The sequence below is a fragment of the Podarcis cretensis genome (assembly GCF_951804945.1).
Source record: "Podarcis cretensis genome assembly, chromosome: 12".
NCBI lineage: Eukaryota > Metazoa > Chordata > Lepidosauria > Squamata > Lacertidae > Podarcis > Podarcis cretensis.
This window is the reverse complement of record NC_137181.1, coordinates 11210830-11232953: the sequence shown is the minus strand read 5'-3', so window position 1 is coordinate 11232953 and position 22124 is coordinate 11210830. Positions and strand designations below refer to the sequence as shown.

Below are 22124 nucleotides of genomic sequence, written 5' to 3'. Positions count from 1 at the left end.
ATTGAATATAGGTAACAGTTGCCTGTAGCTCTTCAACAATGCTGGTTGTATTGCTTCAATCACATTTTCCCCAATTTGGCTTAGTATGTCTAGAACACATGGAGTAAACATGGTACCGTCCAGATTTTGTGGACTGCATCAGCCCCAGCAAGCATCTGCAGTAGTCTGGGATGTTGGGAGTTTTGGTTCACACTCACTGGAAGGCACTAAGTTGGCTATTTCTGGCTGAGGGAATGTTTGTTGTTAGTAATCCTTCAGTTGCTAAACAAAGTCAACAAGTTATTTGACATTGAAGTTTGACATTGTTCTAAAAGGAATAGCAGCAATAAAGAATGTATTATATTTGAATAGTTTAAAAGGCTACTCTGTAAAGTACCTATTAACTGTAGGTTTGTTTGTTTTTAATTTGTTGCAGCAGGAGAAGCAAAAGCTCTTTATTTTTGCATAAATGACCGTCAGACATATAACTCACTGAAAATAAAGTCTTGCTCTGTCAGTTACTGAAACCATAAATTCACTAAATAGTGAATGGAATTAATCATGATGTAAATATAATTAATTTGGCGCAATTCAAACAATCCTTCATATAATGGTTTGGAGGATCAGGCATAAACTGCAGGCATACATTTGCCCTTTTTGCTTACTCTCCTCCATTTCTGGTTTTCTGTAATCTGAATTGGGTAAATAATTGAATAGAGGCAACCAGAAAATGGAGGAGGGAATCCACAAAGAGGAAACATATGAGCCTGTGGCATGTTCCTAATCCACCTAACCTTGAATGGGCCATTATATTTGACACAGTGGATAGATGTGATGAGAGATGAAATGCAACTTTGTGAATTTTAAGTGTAAACTTAGCACTATATCTTTTTGCACTTTGAAAACCATAATTTCAATTTCACAATCATTAGATGGATGCATTTTGTAACTTTAACTTCCTAGAAACCATAGTTACGTCCTCTCCAGAGTTATTGTCCCCTTCCCTTCCTTGTTTTTCATGCTACATATTCACAAGCACAAACCATGTTCATTGATGATCCCAGCTCAAATATGAATACAGCTTCCATTTTACAAAGGATGCCTAGTTTGCATTGTTGAAGTGAATTTCAAGAAGAAGAAAAAAGGAATAACATCTGGAGAGTGAAGGAAAGGGAGCACCATTAATGAGCATGACTCCTGATTTGCAAACCATGGTCTGTAGAGGAGCCAGGAATTTTAAATTAGCACTGCCACATTTTCAGCATCAAATAAGGGAGTGTTCGTTTTTGTAAGGCAATAAAATCCAGCTGTACCACTGCTGTAAGAGTTGCATGCATTCCAATAGCTTATAAGTGTTTTCCATATTTGCTGATGTGTATGGATTCAGGGTTTTTTTACTCCATCATGAGGAAAGTTGGAGTACTGTAAGTAGAGTTTCTATTTTGCATTAGAGTGCCAAGCACCCATGCCAAGGGATTTCTGTACAAAGTTCAAGTTCTTTCCATTGCTACAAACATTCCTGCCATTACTCAAATCATTACTGTTGCAGTAATGTCAACAAGTCAAACTCTATATACCAAAATTGGTACTTGGTTTTTAAAGGGTGCTGCAAAGATACATTCCCTTTAAAGAAGATTTCTTAGGCAGAGAAAATGAAATATGCTTCTTAACTCTTGTGGCTTGCATTCTTTAGAGCCCAGTCTAAAATTCAACATTCAAGAGCTCTTTTAACCCAAACTTCTGAATTATTGAAGCATGGTGCCATAGGGTCAGCAGATGGCAATGTTGTAATGTACCCTCCCACCTCTGCTAATGTTATTTGGGAACTACAGGGAAAGATGCTGAACTCAATAACATTCTGGATTCTCCAGTTCTTTTGCTCCTCCTGTTATCTTGGGGTCTGGTAGCAATTTTATGCCAGGGTAGGGATGATACAGTGGATCTGCATATGTATGTTAGTGCAAAATGAGTGTGCAGAGAGGGCCTTTACCATACACAACTGTATAAGATTCTACAATGATATGCCAGTATAACTTTGAAGATTCATTTGCACATCTCGGACAAGCACACACGACACTACTGGGCATGTGTTGCAATCTCCTTCCCTTCCCTTATTAGTGTTAACTATGTTGCAGCATTTTATCTGCACTAGCATTAACTAGTTAGCTTTGAAATCAGGGTTTCTACCTGACATGGAAAACTGCTTAGTTTAACGCAGATGTAATGCTGCAGTATGGGGAACACTAACCAGGGAAGGATGGAAGTTTCCGAGCCTGTGGAATGCTCCCGATTGCCTAGTTGAATATGACAAATCAAAAGTGGCATTTTCAAACTTAACTTTTAAAGTAAGTGCCTTGTAAAGAATGCATGTAGCTACCCATAACTGTACACAGCTAGTGATAGGGATAAGGGGCTGCTGCTGACACTCAAGTTATGATTTAATCTTAATCTACACAAGAAAATGGAAGATGTCCAACTTTTCTGCTTCAGCAAGATTTTTTTCATTATTTTCTTGACAGCAGAATGAATATATTTTGTCAGCAATGCATTCTATACCTGGTTATTTCAACCACTTTTCAGCCAAGTGCTCTGATTAGTTTTATCAGTGTAGGGAAATAAAATTTCATTTTCAAAACATGCAGATGAGAAGTTTGTTCATCCCAGTGCTGGCATTAGCAATTAGTATTTTCCAACCAGCCTTAATTCCTGTTTGCTGTAATGTGCTTGCAACAGAGCATAAGAAAATGATTCAAATTAGAATGTAATTGTCAATTCCAGTGGCTGTGTATGCAGAAAATCCTAAGTATTTGTTCAGTCTTTTGGTTTAGTTTCCAATTTGTCAGCCTTTCATTGCATTTTAAAGTCACCCATATTACTATAGTTAATTTCAGCATATTAACTATGTGCCTCAGTCCTAATTACTTGAAAGTAGATAGCCTTTAGTTCACTGGCCATTTTAAAATTATATGCTAAAGATTTGAGCTTCAAACCTGTTTTTTCTTTGCAGGTACAAATCTATGAATTGGAGGAGCACAAGATTGAAACATGGAGGGGTAAGTACCCTTTGAAAGATATGCACTAAGAACGTGATTCACAACCTGTTATGCAGTACTATACTATGTGTTGTCCTTAATAGGGGAAAGACTATATAGTTCAGTGGTAGAACATCAGCTCTGCATGCAGAAGATCTCAGGTTAAATTCCCAGCATCTTCAGCTTGGGCCAGGAGACACCTTGCCTGAAACCCTGGAGAACTGCTCAGTGGCGTAGCGTGGGGGGTGCAGGGGGGGCCGGCCGCACCGGGCGCAACATCTGGGGTTAGGGCAAATCCACGGGTTAGGGGGCACAAATTACTTGCCTTGCGCCGGGTGCTGACAACCCACGCTACGCCACTGGAACCGCTGCCAGTGAGTGTAGACAATATTGAGTTACATAGACTAATGGTCTGACTCAGGAATAGTTTCCTATGTTCCCTTAGCCTGAGAACCCAGATATACTTGGGCTGTGCCATGGGCTGTGGAAGAGATTCCAACACAAATGTGAGTGCTGGAATCCATCCTAATTGCTCATATCTTGGGAAAAGCTCAAGTCTGTTGTAGTCTGTATTCTGTAAAATTCTAAAGGGATTAGCTCAAATTAAGGCCTTTCTTTGCGGGAAGGATAAAATTACAGGAAGGTAGGACTTGGAGGTGTAAAGCTTTAGAGGCAAAATTAATGCAGGTATTTTGGAAAAGCTCAAGTCTTCATTTTGGCAAGTAGTAAAAGAGATTATTGGATATGATCTATTGAATCCTAAAATGCTGCTTTTGGGATATTTGAAGGATCATCTATAGCTGGAGGACTTTAAAACGGTGAATAGTTTACATGATAAGAGTTATCTTGGAAATCCCCCTGAAATTCTTTATTATCTTCATATGAGTGAATGTGTTATTTCTTACAAAACTTACATGTTGTAAGAGAGGATGCTCACCAGGCAAGTTTATTAAAAAGTGTTTTTTAAACAGTCCCTGGAAGATGAAATATCACAGTAATATTCACCTGTATGTGTTATATATTTCTGACTGGTGGTGTAAATTTTAATTATTACATGTTGCATGTTTTGATTTAAATAGGGGTAATGATGGCTTTTTGTATTTATATTTTCATAAATATAAATTGCCTCCCTTTACCTCTTTCCACCTTACCAAGTCACTCCTCAGGAAATGATGGTTAGATAAAAAATTGAAGATCTTTCAATAAATGTTCATCTTGAAGATGTGTCTTCAGGACATGCTATGCGTTGCAGAAAAAGTTGGAAGTTCATTTATTGCTGCAGGTGCCTGAGAAGACAGTGGTGCCTTAAAAACAAAAAGCACTTACATTAGTAATCTGAAACACTTCTTTAAAATACCCTCTGCTCAGCCTTTGCTGTCTACTTTTTTATGGTATTCATGTGTATTAATATAGTATTATAGTGACCTCTAGTGATTGCTCTTATGAACCACTGCCATTTTTTAATTTAGTAAATCATGGATTGTCCTCACTTTCATATGCCGAGTTCACTGCTAAGAGTGTGTGTGGATATTTCATGAAATACTATTTTTTATTATTAATTTATGAAGCATTGGTTTTGTTTTTAATTATACAGAGCTTTATTTACAAGAAACCTTTAAGCCTTTAGTGAACATTTCACCAGACGCCAGGTAAGATGCTTTTCTACTTTTGATTTCTTAAAATGTAAATTGTGCTAATACATCCATCACACAGCTGCAACGGACAAGACAGATAGTGCACGTTAGCAATTGGTGTTTCTAAGTTTCTAACTTCAATTAAGTTTCTAAATTGGTGATAGGAACCTTTATGGCTTATCTTAGAATCTTTGGTGGTTTTGAATCTGATTTTTTTTTTGGGGGGGGGGGGGAATGATTACACAAGAAATACTGAGGATATGGCATAAGTTTTCTTCCTTTCCGCTCCTGCTTCCAGTTACATGTATTTCTGTATGGAAAATACAGGAAGCTTGTTATGCTATAATTAACCATCCATTCTGTGTAACCCTTCCAAGCCAGCACAAGGACATTTAGTGAGAAAGCTGTTGTGTTTATTACTGTTATTGTCCTCTATTTTATTGTGCATTTGAATCTTAGTAATCTTCAGGTCCTTATAAGTAAAACATTCTCTTTCCCCACCCCATCACAAAGCATTTTCCTGTTTGGCTGACAGGATCTGATATAATATTGATGTTAAACTGTACTATACCTACTTTAACAATGATGTAATGAAATCATCTGCCCTTTAGCTCAGTTTTCACAACCTCCTCCAACATTATTTACTAAAAATCACTTAGTTGGTAGAGTGTAGCTTTGGGGGAATGATCAAAGCTGTCTTCAGATATCACAGTAAGAGTATACTAACAGTTGCAATAACTTTCTCTTCAGCCTTTTTGATGCTGTGTATTCACTGATCAAAAACAGAATCCACAGATTGCCAGTTATTGACCCAGTGAGCGGAAATGCACTTTATATACTTACCCATAAAAGAATCCTCAAGTTTCTCCAGCTTTTTGTAAGTAAAATAATAAATTCCTATTACTTCTTGATGTTGGAACAGACAAAGCTCACTGTTACATTAGTAAAGTCTTTATAAACAACGGTACTTACATGATCCATTTCCTTTGAATGCTCTACACTTACACTGGTACAAAAATAATAGGTATGTTCCTGTTGTCTCTCTTCATGCAGTTGGTAGCAGGCCTTTACTCTGCACTAGTGATAAAAGTGTTTCCATTCATAATAACTATGCAGGAAGTATTTTAATTGGACCTGTGCAATCAAGCAGTCTCAAAAAAGACTCTTGAATAATCCAGTCACTTTTGCAGGTGACACTTCATCACCTGGTTTGCATGTGTGAGAGGAAAATCAAATCTTCTGCTTTCACTGCAGACTAAAGCACCGTTTCCTGTTACGTACAAACTTGGAACCTTAGTTTATTCTAACAAGATCCTGGATTCTTTTATCCTACTGGAGTTTGAATAAGGAACATTTCTTTAAGTTTTTATTTTAGTCAAAAGTGCAAGCTTCTACTCTCATTTCTTGTTCATAGAGGAGGAGTGGGTACAAATCCAAGGCTTGGCTTGCCTCATTTGCAGTCATCTGGCCTAGTTCAGTCACTTGAAACTGTAGTTGATTTTCCTAGGTTTTTATAAAGTTTAGGAGTATAATGAGATTATAGTTGAGAATTATCAAATGACCACATGGATGGTTTTTGTTGTCTCACTTTTCCGGTGACAAAATTTCTTGTATTGGGATGGGTCATGCAAATAGCGTTTACAGAGTATTCAGATGGCAGCAACTTTATAGTGTTTACTGCCAAGAAACCTTCATGGTAAAAATCTATGCAAACTTTGCATTCTCATAATAGGGCTCACCACTGAGTTCAGAGACAGGATTGGAGCCAACCTAGGGCACTGAGAAAGGAAAGAGGTATTGGCATGCTCAGAGGAACTCTGAGGTTTGCAGAAGGAGAACATTTTGAAAAACAAACCACAAAACAGCCCAGTGAGGACTGAGCATGCTCAATAAGCACAGAATATTGATTGATTGTTGGAAAATAGAAATGTAGAATGGACAGGGTCATGATTGGCTGGCTGAAAACCTGTCCAGGAGCATTCCTACTAAGAGGCGAGGATACACTGCAACATTCTTGGAGGTTCCACTTGTCTGTAATCGGTACAATAAAAAGATATGCTAGTAAAACTCCTTAGACATGCTATCCCTTTCATAACTCTCCTGCAAAATTCAGTGTGCTAAATGTCACAGCTGCAGAAGCGTGTCCAAATGATGCCTGGGTTATACGACACTCAGAAGTTCTAGCATGCAACCTTATATAAGGTGTTAATAATTGCATTGTGAAGCTTGGACAAGGAAGCAGCAAGCTTTGAATGATAGCTGTGCTGTTTCATTCATAAGCTACATCTTCAAAACACCAAGGACACTTGTGCCACTGCAATCCATGCTGCAATTATAAAAGCTGTGAACATGTTACTGTATATTGGATATTTATTGTGTTTTCCCAGTTCAGGGCATCCCTATATGGGCAAGAAACGTGGGACAGAATGCCAGAATAGAGTTCAACTTTGAAAACAGTATTAGCTTCATTCTAACGCATTTGACTTTGCCCACTAATCTTAAGCTTACTAGGCTACTAAAATATGTTACCAGTTGAAAGACATGATAAGGAAATTCCTTGCGTGGTAATTTTTAAAACTGTGTGACCTGTGTAGCTTAAAAATGGTAAAATATGCCTGTCAAACAAGTAGTATTTTACTTCTTCTAGGTGTCAGAAATGCCAAAGCCTGCCTTTATGAAGCAAAATCTGGATGAACTTGGGATAGGAACATATGACAACATCGCCTTTATACACCCAGACACTCCTATCATTAAAGCATTGAATATATTTGTAGATAGAAGGATATCAGCACTACCTGTTGTGGATGAGTCAGGTTTGTATTCAGTAAAATGGCTATCATTCGGAAGGAAATAGTTTATTTTGCCATTGGTTATCTGTTGTAAGTGCTAAATTATGTGAATCGCCTTATTAAATGGGAAAAAATAAAAGGAGAAAAAAGCTTCTTTATCACCCTTTGATCAATCTTTTATTCATAACATCTCTATCATCTCACTTGAATTAATTACGTTTCTAGGAAACTGTAATAGAACAAAATGGTTCCATTCTGTTTTGGTTATCTTGCGTTTCATTATCATTTAAAGCTAAAAGCACATTTGCACATATCCCTTTTCCACTCTCATCAAACCCTATAGGATCTAGAACAAAAAATATTTTTGCTTCTCTTTTCAGTTGTGTGTTTTCACTTCAATAAAATTACTCCTGATTTGCACCTCTATATTTATTATACTTCTGCAGTAATTTTATTTTCCTTCCATTCCAATATAATGTACAGAAAAGTGCAGATGGATTGTGCTTTTGCATTTCTTGAGTAAGGAAGGTGAAATTTGCCATTAATTATTTTCTGTGCTGAAATCATTGAAGCTAAAAATTCACTGTTTCCTAAAATATGTTCGCCTTTCTATATGGATTCATCCAGCACTATAACTTGTTGACTCAAAAGTAAGCATGTACAGAATCACAGGCCTAGTGTGTGTCATATACACAATGTGGAAGGAAACAAGCATGGGACCAAGCTGTAAATCTGTTAATACAACTTCTAGGTGTATTTACATCCTTCTTGAAGAAGTGTGCATGCACACGAAAGCTTATACCCAGAACAAACTTAGTTGGTCTCTAAGGTGCTACTGAACAATTTTTTAAGTTGTTTAGAGCAGTCTTTGTGCTGGCTAGGGACTGGTGGGAGTTGTACTCTTAAAACATTTGAACCAGGTTGACAGAGGCTAATATAAAGTATTGTATTTGGTTTTATAGCTTAATTACCAACATAAAGTTTGTTTTATCTTCTGTTTTTAGGAAAGGTTGTAGATATTTATTCCAAATTTGATGTAATAGTAAGTATTTACATGTTTTATATCTTTTTAAATATATTTTATATCTCTCACTTTTGCCCAGAGGCTTTTCCTAGAGTAGAATGGTCCTTTTTGCTCTTCAGTTCCTGATATTTCTATGTTAGTCTCTAACTTCAATTATTCATATGATGGTTTCCATGAGTGCTTCTAGGGGGGTGGAGAGGTAAATTTCCTTGGAGAGGAGAGAGCAACTGGCAACCAACAAAAGACTGCAGTCTGTTACTCGGTGCAAACCTAATGGTGCCGCATCTCCTAATCAAGATTGGGATATCATAGGTTAGCATGCTCCTACATTCTCCCCTCTTCTGTGAGCACCCACCACTCAATTTGAGTTTTGTAGCTATCTATGATTAGTGTTAGAGGGACGCAGGTGGCGCTGTGGTCTAAACCACTGAGCCCTAGAGCTTGCCGATCAATAGGTCGGCAGTTTGAATCCCCGCAACGGGGTGAGCTCCTGTTGCTCGGTCCCTGCTCCTGCCAACCTAGCAGTTCGAAAGCATGTCGAAGTGCAAGTAGATAAATAGGTACCGCTCTGGCGCCAGCGTAAACGGTGCTTCTGTGCGCTGCTCTAGTTTCGCCAGAAGCGGCTTAGACATGCTGGCCACATTACCCGGAAAAACTATGTGGACAAACGTCGGCTCCCTCGGCCAGTAAAGCGAGATGAGCGTCGCAACCCCAGAGTCGTTTGCAACTGGTCTTAACTGCCAGGGGTCCTTTACCTTTTTATGATTAGTGTTATGTTTACACACTAATTTGCACTAATCCACAGTTTGCAACCATGATTAAAGTGGAAATCTGGTGCAAAGTGAAAGGAAATAGGACTACCCATTTGAGACAGGAAGGAGAGGAGTGTGCAAGCTCACTGGGTTTTCCTGATATCCTAAACTTGGTTTGGAGATTAGGAAACATTAATCTGCAAAGAGCCAATCATGTTTAGCAGAGGCACAATAGACCTCCTAACTGGCATGCAAGCTTGGTCATAATGTTATATCTTTGTGCAACCTAACATTGCACATATTTATTTGGATTGTACTCTTAGCGTATCTGGAGGACTGGGTTTTTGTTCCATTTCTGAAATGATCTTAGTAGCATCACATTCCTGATATAAGGGGATAATACATTGGGTGTTTCGTTTTTTAAAAAAAGTCTTATGTAATCACTTTTTTTCAGAATCTTGCTGCTGAAAAAACTTATAATAACTTAGATATCACAGTGACACAAGCCCTACAACACCGCTCTCAGTATTTTGAAGGTGTTGTGAAATGCAGTAAGCTGGAAACACTGGAGACCATCGTGGATCGGATAGTTAAAGCTGAGGTGAGATTTCTTGGACCACAACACATTTCTGAGTAGTGTTGCTAACCAGAATTCCAGCTAACACAATTTCAAAGAAGGACTCGGATGATGTCTGCATAAGACTCCTTCAAAGGTGTGCTAGAATGTGCATTTAAACTTACATTTTATAATCCTACATAAAGCACAACGGCTCTGTACTTCATGGATTCTTTATTCTAACTTTTAAGACTATCATATTTCTTACACTTTCTTTAAAATAAAAAAGTAATTGAGCATGATGAACTACTACAGCCTTGGAGACTTCGGGTTTTGGCAAGCAGTGTGACCAAGCCCTGATTTTTGTGGAGATTGTGATGGCTACCTATGAAAACATGTGGCATTGTTGATGGACTGAAGTCTAAAGGTCTTTTACTGAAATGAAGAGGTGGGAGATCTAAAGTTGCTCTAACCTAAGGTTTATAGATGATAAACTTAGCTGGACTGTTGGTGGTTATATGAGAACTGTGACTTCTGCCATATTTTTTAAAACTTGATGAATATTAGTTTGCAAAGGCACATCACAGAAATATGGATTCTGCTAGCGCACCCTTTAATCAGTATTTATGTGACAACTAGTATATGTTGGTTGAAAGGGGAAAAGAAATGCAAACTCATTGAAATGTTCTTGTAAGTTTAATACAAAGCACATAGTTCTGGATAAGGGTGTAATCAATAATTACACTTTGCTTTCAAAATACTGCACGTTTTGAATTCTGCAGTAATACCAGGGACAGGACAGTTCTTCTGGGATAGTGCTGCCTTTTAGCTACAGGCATGATCACCTTGCAAGCAGCAGGCTAGGAAGTAGCTTCCCATCTAGTTATCAGAAAATGGGTATCCATTTGAGCTTCTAGATTCAAGCTCTTAGACATCCCCCTTAAAATCTTGTGATTTCTTCCTTCCTTCTCCCCTAGGATGGGACAGGATAAATGTTATGAGGTATATGGGAAACTTTCCCATACAACCATCACCATTGTAATGGAACATAGACTCTTCCTTCACTGACAAAGCCAACCAAGCCATAATATGCTTTCTCGTTTTCCCCTCTCCCTGCCCAGTGCCCTAATTTCAGACCATAATTTGAAAAAGTGAAATGCAAAATATTCTGAGTTATATTTTTCATATGGGATAAAATCAGTTATGACACCCGATCAGGTGCACACAAAGCAAGAACAGGTAGCAATGGAAACTTTCCAACATAAACTAAGATAGGTGTGTGCTTTAAAATCAATGTATATCAATTTTATTTTATAGATTTCTAAACACAAACATAGCCGATCTTACAATATCTTTTCAGAAAGATGCCATATAATTATTTCACAACATACGTAGATACCAGAAATCTGAATTAGATTGGAGGATGGGTGGAGGGTTTTTTAAAGTAATTGGCTATTACTGTTGCGTCTTGGCAGATAAGTGTTTGTACTGTCACTTTATTAATCGATAGCCTTTGAGTAATGAAGCTGTTGAACTTGAGAAAGATGGCCAAGTGACTGACCATGTGATAGTCCATACTTAATAGTCATATTAAACCCATCCATCATAATAACCCTGTCTAAAGTATCGCCAACGTAAGAGGAACATATATAAAAATAGAATTTCCCCCCTTTTCTATTTCTTTCCTGTGTTCCCCATTTGTATCAGGTGGGTATGACTGTTCAAATACAAGAGAAGAGGAGCTCTAAGTTACCTGGCCGGTATGTAGTTCACCTCTGTCCTAAACTGTTGAAGTACCTTGACTTGAACTTTGCTATGCCTATTTCTTTGACAAAGGCCTCTCTTGCTCTTTGTTTCTTGTATTTCTGAGTTACTTTTAGCAAACATTTTGATGGAAGTTTAAAGTGGTTACAAAATTGGAAAATGGTTGAGAGCAATCATAAAACATCAAATGTTTAGTAGAGCCGAGGTCATCTGTTGAGAGTCTGGTCGTTCTTTAAATGCTTTGTGGGAACTGATCATCTCACTATTTTGCATCTTAATCATTTGGGCATCTTTCCCATAAACAACTGCTGTCTTACTCAAATGTCTTTGTGGCAAAGCTACAAGTACTCCATGATAAGTGTGCGTATTTAAAAACAGCTGAAGAAAACTTTTGTCAGATTATAAAGCGAAAAAGATGTAGACCTACTCTAGAAAAGCGTGTCAAGATAAGGTTGTGGACTTTTCCCTCTCAAACAGCTGTTCACATACCCCATATATGAGATGCCAACTGTGGCATACTCCGTGTGGGTTTATGGCACTGCTGTTGGCATATTCCCCAGTTCAATTAACTAGATGCAAACTCACAAACAGAGGGCTGCTGGCACTGTCTACTCATCAATGCTTGACTGGTTGTACATTTGCCCAAAGGGGTGGCTGTGCAGTATAGCAAACTGCTTTTGAAACTCAGGAGATGTGATATGTGGGGAGGGTATGTTGTTTAAAAGTCCTACTGGGCAAACACAAACTATAATATGCACCTAAAATAGTGGTGCATAAATTTTAAAGGCACATCATTAAGCTGACGTTGTAAATTAGGCTATTCTAATTATAAATATGATTTAACTATGTATGGAACCAGTAACATTACACTTCACTTTTATAATAAAAATAGACTTGTTAGTTTTAGTCTGTTCCTTGTTAGATTATGTGGCAGTGTTTGGGTTACAGACAGTATCTATTTTTAACAAGAACTTTCCACTTGAATGTATTCATAAATAGTAGGAATAATTTCTGTTGAACTTTATATTCTGTTCTGACAATGAGGAAAATGCAATCTGCACTCTCAGATTTCTTCTATTTGTTGACGGACAGTTCTTTACTGTTAAATAACACCTTGCTAGCATTTCAACAATTAGCCTTTCATAGCTGTGAAAAGTGAAATGCATTCTGCTACTGTGCAGCATGTCCCTGTTCAATTATAGAACAGCTGGGCCTCCAGTTATTCATGTACAAGCCCACAGAAAAGATGTGAATGCAAGTGCTAACAGTGAGGGAAATTGAGACTGCTTTTTAATGACATACTAGTGTAAAACTAAATGGTCTGATCCAGGCTTCACCTAGCGGCATTGGAAAATGGATCCGGTTCATGTTTTCTCTTTGAATCTCATTGTAAATTCGATTTGAATGTGGTGTGCCCTCCTGGGTCTCTGGAGCTGAACAAAAATTTGTTCTGGAAAGTCTCTATATTAATTCATTGAGGGGGAGTTGAGTGTCTTTCTAAATAGCTTGATTCATCTGGCTATTATTAACATGAACGTGGAGTGCACTGCTTATTGGCAAATACAACAATCTCTTAATATGCTTTTGTTTCATGTTTGCAGGTGCATCGATTGGTGGTAGTGAATGAAGCAGATAGCATTGTTGGTATCATCTCCCTCTCGGACATCCTACAAGCTCTGGTGCTCTCACCAGCTGGTATGTATGCAGCATTTATGTATTGAGTTCTTCTGTAACTGTCAGGGAACTGCCATCAGAGCAGGTGGTGGAAGGGCTCAAGGAGGTTAGGAGAGACTTAACAGCAGAGGAAGGAACCAGCAGGGGGAGAGAAGGAGGTCCGAGGGAAAGGGAGTCAGAAGAAGGGCTCTGGGACACTTCCAGCGAAAACAGTGAGGAGGTTTCAGGACCTCCTATAGGGACACCCACACCTCGCCGGAAATTGTCACGCCGAGAGTCCAGAAGACGCGTTTCCGTTAAGGAGCTTTTATGTTGGAAGAGATTCCGCAAACGCCCACTGTCGGATTCTGCCAGCGACTGAGGGAGCCATGCTTAAGGGCTCCGCTAAAGACAGAGTTTTGCTAAGCTGAGCAAACCCTGAGGGACTAAGCTTTTACGCACAAGCAGCTCATCATCCCATCACAGCAATCCGACAGTCTCTGAAAGCAGCTTGTGCAAGGAGAGGCATCATGAGCAACCCAGCAGGAGCCGGAGCAGCGGGAGGAGCTGGAGAGGGTCCAAGCCTGGAAGAAAGGTACAGGATGTTGGAGGTCCAGCTAGCTCTGCAAACGGCTAGGCTCGAGGAGAGGAGGGCTCAGGATGCAGAAAAGGGAAAAACCACCCCACTCACGAGGAAGGTGCCAGGATTGGTGCAGAAGTTTGGGGGGGATCCCAGGAACTATCAAGCCTTTAGAACAGAGATGCAATATGCCCTCAATCTGCAGTTTGATGACTTTCCTGATGAGGAATCGAGAGTTGCGTTTGTGATTGGGCACCTCGAGGGAGGGGCGAAAGACTGGGTGAGGCCCCTGATGGCAGCGAATAATGACGCCTTAAAGGACTCAAGAAAGTTTTTTCGCGCCATGGATCTGATGTTTTCCAGCGAGATTGAGCAGGGAGTGGTGCGCAGACAATTAATGGCGTGTAAACAGGGGAGCCGATCTGTCCGTGAGTACTGGACTGAGTTCACCATGTTGATCCATAAATTGGGTTGGGATTTGTCGGCGGAACCGATACAAATGCTGTTCGAAGAAGGACTATCTTCGGCAGTGAAGGACGAACTTTCCCGGGCGCCCAGGGCGGAGTCTATGGACCAGCTGACTAAATCAGTGCTGGCCATAGGAGCACGCCAGGAGGCGAGAGCTTTGGAGAAGCGGGAAGGGAAGGGGGAACGTTGGAGGGATTTTCGCATTCCAGAGATTCCTGAGCAGCATTCCCCGCCAGCAGAGCCGATGGAAAATGGAACAGCGCACGCTCAGTTTCAAACCCCAGCGAAGGGCGGAAGAAGGAGGGAAAGAGCGCCAAGAAATGTTTTCTCTGCCAACAGCCAGGTCACTTTGCCAGAGTCTGCCCGCAAAGAAAGGAATGGCAAGGGATGGCGGGAGCTGTTGGAGGGGAGGAGGAGGGGGTTAAGGAGCAAGTAAAAGCCAACGCCTGGCTGCCACCGTCGGGGCACAGCAGCCAGGCCAAAGAGCAGTGAATGTGCCCAAGCCGGAACCCCCAAGACCAGCGCTTGTAATAGAGGTGTTGCTTGAGCTGCCAAATGGACACCCATTAAAGATAAAGGCGCTATTGGACTCAGGCAGCTCCTGCAATTTTATGAGTAAGGAGTTTGCAGCTGAACACCAGATACAGACTATCACTTTGAGCAACCCGTTGCAGGTGACCACGATTGATGGGAGGGAGCTGTTTGGGGGGAGAAGTTAACCAACAGACTGTCCCAATGATAATGAGGGTGGCAAGACACACGGAACTGATAGCGTTTAATGTGGCCACCTTGGGAGGAGCACCCATTATTTTGGGGATGAGCTGGCTGGCACTGCATGATCCGCTAGTGGGATGGCACCAGAGGGTAGTTTCCTTTGGGTCAGCGCATTGCATGGCACACTGCAAGGAAGGGGAAGCCCAGGCAGGAGCTCAGGCCACACTAGCAGGGATGGAAGTAACAGTTAAAGGGAAGGTACTACGACAATACGCCGACCTGGTTAACGTCTTCAGCGAAAGAGAAGCAGATAAACTGCCCCCGCACAGACCCTTTGACTGTCAAATTAACTTACTCCCAGGAGCACAACTGCCAGTGGGCAAGCTGTATGCAATGTCAGACCGGGAGATGCAGGAGTTAAGGGAGTTCATTGACAAGAACCTCAAGCGAGGTTTCATCAGAGAGTCACGCGCGGTGGGGGGCAGCCCAGTGTTCTTTGTGGACAAAAAAAATACTGATAAACCCAGATTGGTCGTGGACTTCCGGGCCCTGAATGCAGTGTCAGAACCAGTGGCTTTCCCCATGCCCAGAATCGATGACATTTTGACCCGCGTGAGGAAAGGGAAAATCTTTACCAAGCTGGACCTAAGGGGGGCGTATAACCTGATACGTATGAGAAAGGGAGACGAGTGGAAAACCACTATGTTCACCCCCTTGGGGGCCTTTGAGTACCTCGTTATGCCTTTCGGTCTACAAGGGGGCTCGGCCTGTTTTCAATCGTTCATGAATCACGTCCTGGGACCATTGCTATACAAAAACTGTGTAGCGTTTTTAGATGACGTCCTGGTGTACTCAGAGAATGAGGAACAGCATGTGCGAGATGTAAGAGAGGTATTGAGCAGACTGCAAGAAAACCAGCTGTGGGTGAAACTAGAGAAGTGTGAGTTTCATACCAGAGAGGTGGAATTCCTGGGGTACCGGTTGTCAGACAAGGGATTGGCCATGGATCCCAGCAAGGTTCAAGCGGTACTGGAATGGAAGACACTGAAAACTAAGAAGGACGTGCAAAGGTTCTTGGGCTTCGGAAACTTCTATCGGAAGTTCATCAAGAACTTTGCCCACTTAACGGCGCCCATCACTGATTGTCTCAGCAGCAAGAAGAAATTTGTTTGGACGGAAGAGGCGCAGGGGGCGTTCGAAAGATTGAAGAAGGCGTTTGCGTCGGAAGAACAACTTTTGCTCGTGGATCTACAGCAACCCATGAGAGTGGAGACTGACGCGTCAGACCGAGCGGTGGGGGCGGTGCTTCTACAGCCGGGAGAAGACACATTGGAGTGGAGACCGTGTGCCTTCTTCTCGCGGAAGCTGAACAAATCCGAGAGGAACTACACCGTGTACGACCGAGAACTACTCGCCATTCATGAAGCGTTCCGGAGATGGCGACACTTGCTGATTGGAGCGCAACACAAGGTCCAAGTGCGCACCGACCACAAAAATCTAGAATACTGGAGAACTGCCCGAGTAATGAACCAGAGACAAGTGAGATGGGCCCAGGAGTTCTCCAAATTCCATTTTGAAATTTGCTATGTGCCAGGGAAGGAGAATGTCAGAGCAGATGCTCTCTCTCGTAAACCAGAGTATTTAGAGGGAGAGGGGGAGCCAGAGGAGAGAGATATCATCCCTGAGGACCACTGGGTGTGTGGGGCGGCATTGGTGGGGCAAAGAGAACTGGTAGAGGAAATCGAGAACGATGCATATGCCCAAGATAAAATCAGAGGACTACGGGGAGGTGGAGAGAACACAGGGGGGTTTGAAGAAAGGAACGGAGCGTTGTATTACAAGGGGGCACTGTACATACCGGAAGGTGAATTGAGGGGTCGGGTACTCAAACAATTGCACAACAGCCCCACCGCGGGGCACTTCGGGCAACACAAAACCATGTGGTTGGTTACCAGGGAGTTTTGGTGGCCCAAAGTGAGGGAAGACGTACGGGAATATGTTAGGGGGTGCGACCGGTGCCAGCGAGCAAAAGGGGAGAGGTTGGCACCAGCGGGGCTATTGGAACCCTTACCCACACCAGAAAGGCCATGGGAGGCAGTATCCATAGATTTTATGACGGATCTGCCAAAGTCCAAAGGTAAAACAGCTGTCATGGTGGTTGTAGACCTGTTAACCAAGATGTGCCACTTTGTAGCATGCTCACATGCGGTCACGGCAGAAGAGACAGCCAAACTGTTTGTAGAACACATTTTTAGGTTGCATGGCGCCCCCTTGAGGGTGGTTTCCGACCGAGGGAAACAATTTACTTCCAGGTTCTGGAGGAAGCTCATGAGCTTGCTGCACGTAGAAGTCAATTTTTCGACTGCCCGACACCCAGAAACCAACGGGCAGGCGGAAAGAGCAAACGGTATCCTCCAACAATACTTGAGGTGTTATGTCAATGACAGAGAAAAAGATTGGGTAGAAAAGTTGGCACTGGCGGAGTTTGCCTACAATAATGCGGAGAATGTGTCCACAGGGATGAGTCCCTTTTTAGCAAACTGTGGGTGTCATCCCAGGGCTTTTCCAGGGGAAGGAGGGGAGAGGTGGAGTGTCCCAGCAGCAGAACATTTTGTAGAAGAGATGGAAGCGATCCACTGTCAGCTCCAGCTCAACCTAGAAAGGGCCAAGGAAGAATACAAGAAGCAGGCAGACAGGAATAGAAGGGAAGGTGAAACAATAAGGGTGGGGAACCAGGTGTGGCTGTCGACCCAAGGGTTGCCGTTCAAAGGGGGTTGCAAGAAATTGAGACCCAAAAGATTGGGACCATTTGAAGTTATTCAACAGGTCAATCCGGTGGCGTTCAAACTCAGGTTACCTAACCACATGAAACTGCACCCAGTATTCCACAGGTCATTGTTGTCACCACACAGGGGGGGACATGAAGGGTTGTTGACTCAGGGACCAGTCATAGAAGAAAGGGAGCACAACAACCATGTGGCGGAAATCATTGACTCCAGGTGGAAGGGTAATCAGGTGGAGTATTTGGTAGCTTGGGAAGGAGAACCAGAGTCAGAAAACACCTGGTTAAGTGCAGAAGAAGTCAATGACGAGGTTTTGATAGAAACGTTTCATCAAAGGTTCCCAAGGAAACCTCAGTCTGTAACGAGGTTTCGGAGGGAATATTTTGGCACCACCGACGAGGAAGAGGAGTTCGAAGGGTTCCCGGAATCAGAGCGGGAAGAAGAAGTAGACTCTGATGAGGAGGAGTACTGGGGAGCCAGGGACAGCAACAGGTGGAGGGAAGTGTTCGAGACTTCAGAAGAGGAGGGAGGCTCTTTCAGGGGTTTTGCATCCTCACCGCCCATGGAGGAAGGGACGGGAGGGGGTGAAGGGGGCCCTGGAGGGGAGGTGGATGTCAGGGAACTGCCATCAGAGCAGGTGGTGGAAGGGCTCAAGGAGGTTAGGAGAGACTTAACAGCAGAGGAAGGAACCAGCAGGGGGAGAGAAGGAGGTCCGAGGGAAAGGGAGTCGGAAGAAGGGCTCTGGGACACTTCCAGCGAAAACAGTGAGGAGGTTTCAGGACCTCCTATAGGGACACCCACACCTCGCCGGAAATTGTCACGCCGAGAGTCCAGAAGACGCGTTTCCGTTAAGGAGCTTTTATGTTGGAAGAGATTCCGCAAACGCCCACTGTCGGATTCTGCCAGCGACTGAGGGAGCCATGCTTAAGGGCTCCGCTAAAGACAGAGTTTTGCTAAGCTGAGCAAACCCTGAGCAAGCTTAGTCCCTAAGCTTTTACGCACAAGCAGCTCATCATCCCATCACAGTAACATACAAAGTATCGTACAATAACTTTATACTCACAACAACTCTTGAAAGTTGAGACTGATGCTGATTTCCTCAAGGCCAAGTGGGCTTCATGACTGAGCCAGTTGTCTTCTGTATTCACATCAAATGTCACAATGATAACCTTATCTTAAAACCAGCACATCTTTTAGCTAGCACCCCTAAAATGTGAATTTCTCCATTATGTGGAGAACTTGATTAATACTTGTAGTTATCAGTTAGTCGGACAGATTGACCCTTGTGCATGTTGGAGCACTGGTATGCACAGTAATCTCTCCCTTGCACACAAATGTAATGGACTGAACTTGCACTTGCAGTTAGTGCCCTGGGCTGCCTCTGATACAAGCAAAGAATTGTATACAGGCCACAACTGCTATGAATGCATTTGGGTGTCAGCAGAACTTTGCATCTGGACCATAATGTCCTCTAGCTAAAAAGTTTAAAATAATAAAAGGTACAGTATATATTGCATTAGAGCTTAAAAGTAAAGTTTATACATTGTATATTATGAATGGTCCAAACTTCCATAAAACTAAAAAGTTTGGCAGAATGCATAATGGCTTTGAAAATTTCACCCCTGGGTGCAGGGGTAGAAAGATCAAATTTTGCCAGGCACAAAAATGTTATGTGTTGAATGCTGGGCAAATGCAATCTCTCCCATGATATGAGAGTGTAGACCATAGGTAGGCAAACTAAGGCCCCGGGGCCGGATCCGGCCCAATCGCCTTCTAAATCTGGCCTGTGGACAGTCTGGGAATCAGCGTGTTTTTACATGAGTAGAATGTGTCCTTTTATTTAAAATGCATCTCTGGGTTATTTGTGGGGCATAGGAATTCATTATTATTTTTTTCAAAATATAGGCCGGCCCCCCACAAGGTCTGAGGGACAGTGGACCGGCCCCCTGCTGAAAACATTTGCTGACCCCTGGTGTACACATTTTCTCTCATCTACCTTTATGTTAACAGGTGCCAAACAAAAGGAAGGTGAAACTGAATGATTGCTGTGAGCGTATAAACCTTTGTAGAAGAACTTGATTGAAGTTACTGGGTCATCTTTGCCTCAAGTACACTGGCAGCACTAGAGAAGAGAGAAATGGGGATGAGTATGTGTGTATTGGGACTGCGTGTTGGGTAACTAGTCTATTACTTCCCAGTGACTGTCACACACAAAAAGCAGCATGACAAAAAGCTTATGTATTAAATACAGGCTTGCATTTCAAAATGTTTGCTGAAAGACTTCACATGATGTCCTTCATCTAAAATGCACTGTATCCTGAAAACAAACATCTTTTGTATTTGATAGAAGTCACTGCTCAGCAACAGATCTCTGACATAAGGCAAGTGTATGGCATATTCATATCATAGTGCCTTATGTCAAAAAGCCAACAATATGTCATCGCTGTTGCCCATCACAATAAGAGGAAGTATTGTGTGAAACGAGACACTGTATTTGAATGTTCAAGTCGCTAAACCTAAAACCAAATCAGTTTCAGTTATCATTAGATTTGTCATAAAAGCTGTAATTTGAATATCAGTAGATTACTTTAAGACTTTAATGACAGTTTTGTGTGTTTATAAATGTTGCATTCTGAAGAGATGGTAAAACAAGACTGATCTAAAACCAGCTTTATTTATTTTTATTTTCTTGCAATTTTTTACACATCTTTGGTGGATAGCTAAAACTTCACCATATTCATTAATAAAACATTGATTGTTATATAAGAAGATCTCTCATTACTAAAAACAGCGGTGCAAACCATGTGGCTTTTAGATGGGTTGTACACAAGAGGCACAGAAATCAGGGGTTTGTCATGTATCACCACTAGACACCTCATATTTCCACAGAAAAGAAGCTATGAAAAAGTAATCAACAAAGGAAGGTGAATGTTGATTGCATATAAACTTGCAGAAAAGTAACAGTATCATGCTGGTAGTCTGTAAAGATTGGAATGAAAACCAGGGTGTGAGAATAATTCCAAAAGTCCTACTGTGTAATTTTAGTAACAAAAAAAGCCTAGGTGTCCAGAAGATGGCATAATCCACTTAAAAATACACCCATAAATCTCCATATGCAGTACAACCACATGTTCTGGCATATTCCATTTTTAGGGCGATTCAGATTAATTCCTTTCAGAAGGCAAACTGGTTATTTGTGTAAACTATAAACATATATTTGTTGTCCAAAATGTAATTGTTTTTAAGGATGTGCTCTTCTCTTTTTAATAAGCTTATTTTTTAAAAAAAATCAGAAAACAGGCAGTTCTTTTCCCTTTTGAGAAATTAAAGAAAGATATCTGTGGAAGACTCTGGAGTTGAATAGCTTCTTTCCAGGGAAGGTCCTGTTCCTTAAGCATCTATTTGTCCTCTGTACATGGTGTGGATATGTTGGCTGTATACTAGCAGACTGTATCTCTGCAACAAGACTTCCCATCCCTACTGTTCAGACATCATTGCCAAAGTGCCTATGTTCAGTGCAATGCAGTGGCGTAGCGTGGGTTGTCAGCACCCGGGACAAGGCAAGTAATTTGCGCCCCCTAACCCGTGGATTTGCACCCCCTAACCCTAACCCCCAGATGTTGCGCCCGGTGCGGCCGGCCCCCCCTGCACCCCCCACGCTACGCCACTGGTGCAATGTCCTGATTTTGGGGTGGGGTGTTGTAATAAAATACAGTCAGAGCATTAGCCTCCCCAGCACTTTAGAGTGTACTTGATCATTAATTAACCGTTTCTTCTTTACAGGTTCTGCCCATTTTATAATTGTTTAAAATATTTATATTCCACCTTTCTGCCTTACCAATGCCTGACAGAAAGCAAAAATTAGTACAGTCAAATAAAAAAATTTTAAGGGCAGTGATAAAAGCTGTGGGCTCTGTTCACTCCTCCAACCTTTCAGTGTTTCTGCTGAGGCTGTTCCAACTGTGTCTCTTGAAAAGTTTCGTGATAACCATTAGTTAACTTCGCTGGGGAAGGTTTGTTCCTTTTATTGTCTATTTCCTCCCATAGCAAATAGCTCTCTTTAACTATTACATAATGAAAGGAAGCCAGTAATTAAATCTTCATACACACCACACACAAATGGAACAGGCTTCAGGGGCAATTCATAAGTAATCCACACACCCAGTTGTGCGGCATAGGTAGCAATAAAAAGCACTAAACCTGGAATAAGGCATCTACTAATGTTGCAAGAGACCTTTGCTGAATGGAACTGCCTTGTGAATAAACATTACAGAAGACTTGGCCATGGAGAAGAACTAACGTGGAGTATATAGTGCTGTATTGCGCCATGTAGAAACACACTTAATTCCACATCCATGAAAGAGCAGTGTGAAAGGAAAATATATTTGCTGTGTCT

At 41.7% G+C, this 22124-nt stretch overlaps 1 protein-coding gene across 7 annotated transcripts in view; it reads left to right on the top strand.

The window, feature by feature from the left end:
• Positions 1-20396, top strand: part of PRKAG2 (protein kinase AMP-activated non-catalytic subunit gamma 2) — a 209803-nt gene extending 189407 nt beyond the window's left edge. For 6 of the 7 annotated variants that reach the window (XM_079946862.1, XM_079946865.1, XM_079946863.1 and 3 more), the window contains 8 exons: positions 2987-3032; positions 4606-4660; positions 5396-5522; positions 7293-7458; positions 8439-8476; positions 9665-9811; positions 13132-13225; positions 19739-20396. In XM_079946862.1, coding sequence (XP_079802988.1) covers positions 2987-3032; positions 4606-4660; positions 5396-5522; positions 7293-7458; positions 8439-8476; positions 9665-9811; positions 13132-13225; positions 19739-19770 — 705 coding nt within the window. In that variant the 3' untranslated portion in view covers positions 19771-20396. Of the gene's footprint in view, positions 1-2986; positions 3033-4605; positions 4661-5395; positions 5523-7292; positions 7459-8438; positions 8477-9664; positions 9812-11473; positions 11527-13131; positions 13226-19738 lie in introns of all 7 variants that reach the window. The other variant, XR_013831821.1, reaches the window with a different exon arrangement.
• The last annotated feature ends 1728 nt before the right edge of the window (positions 20397-22124 follow it).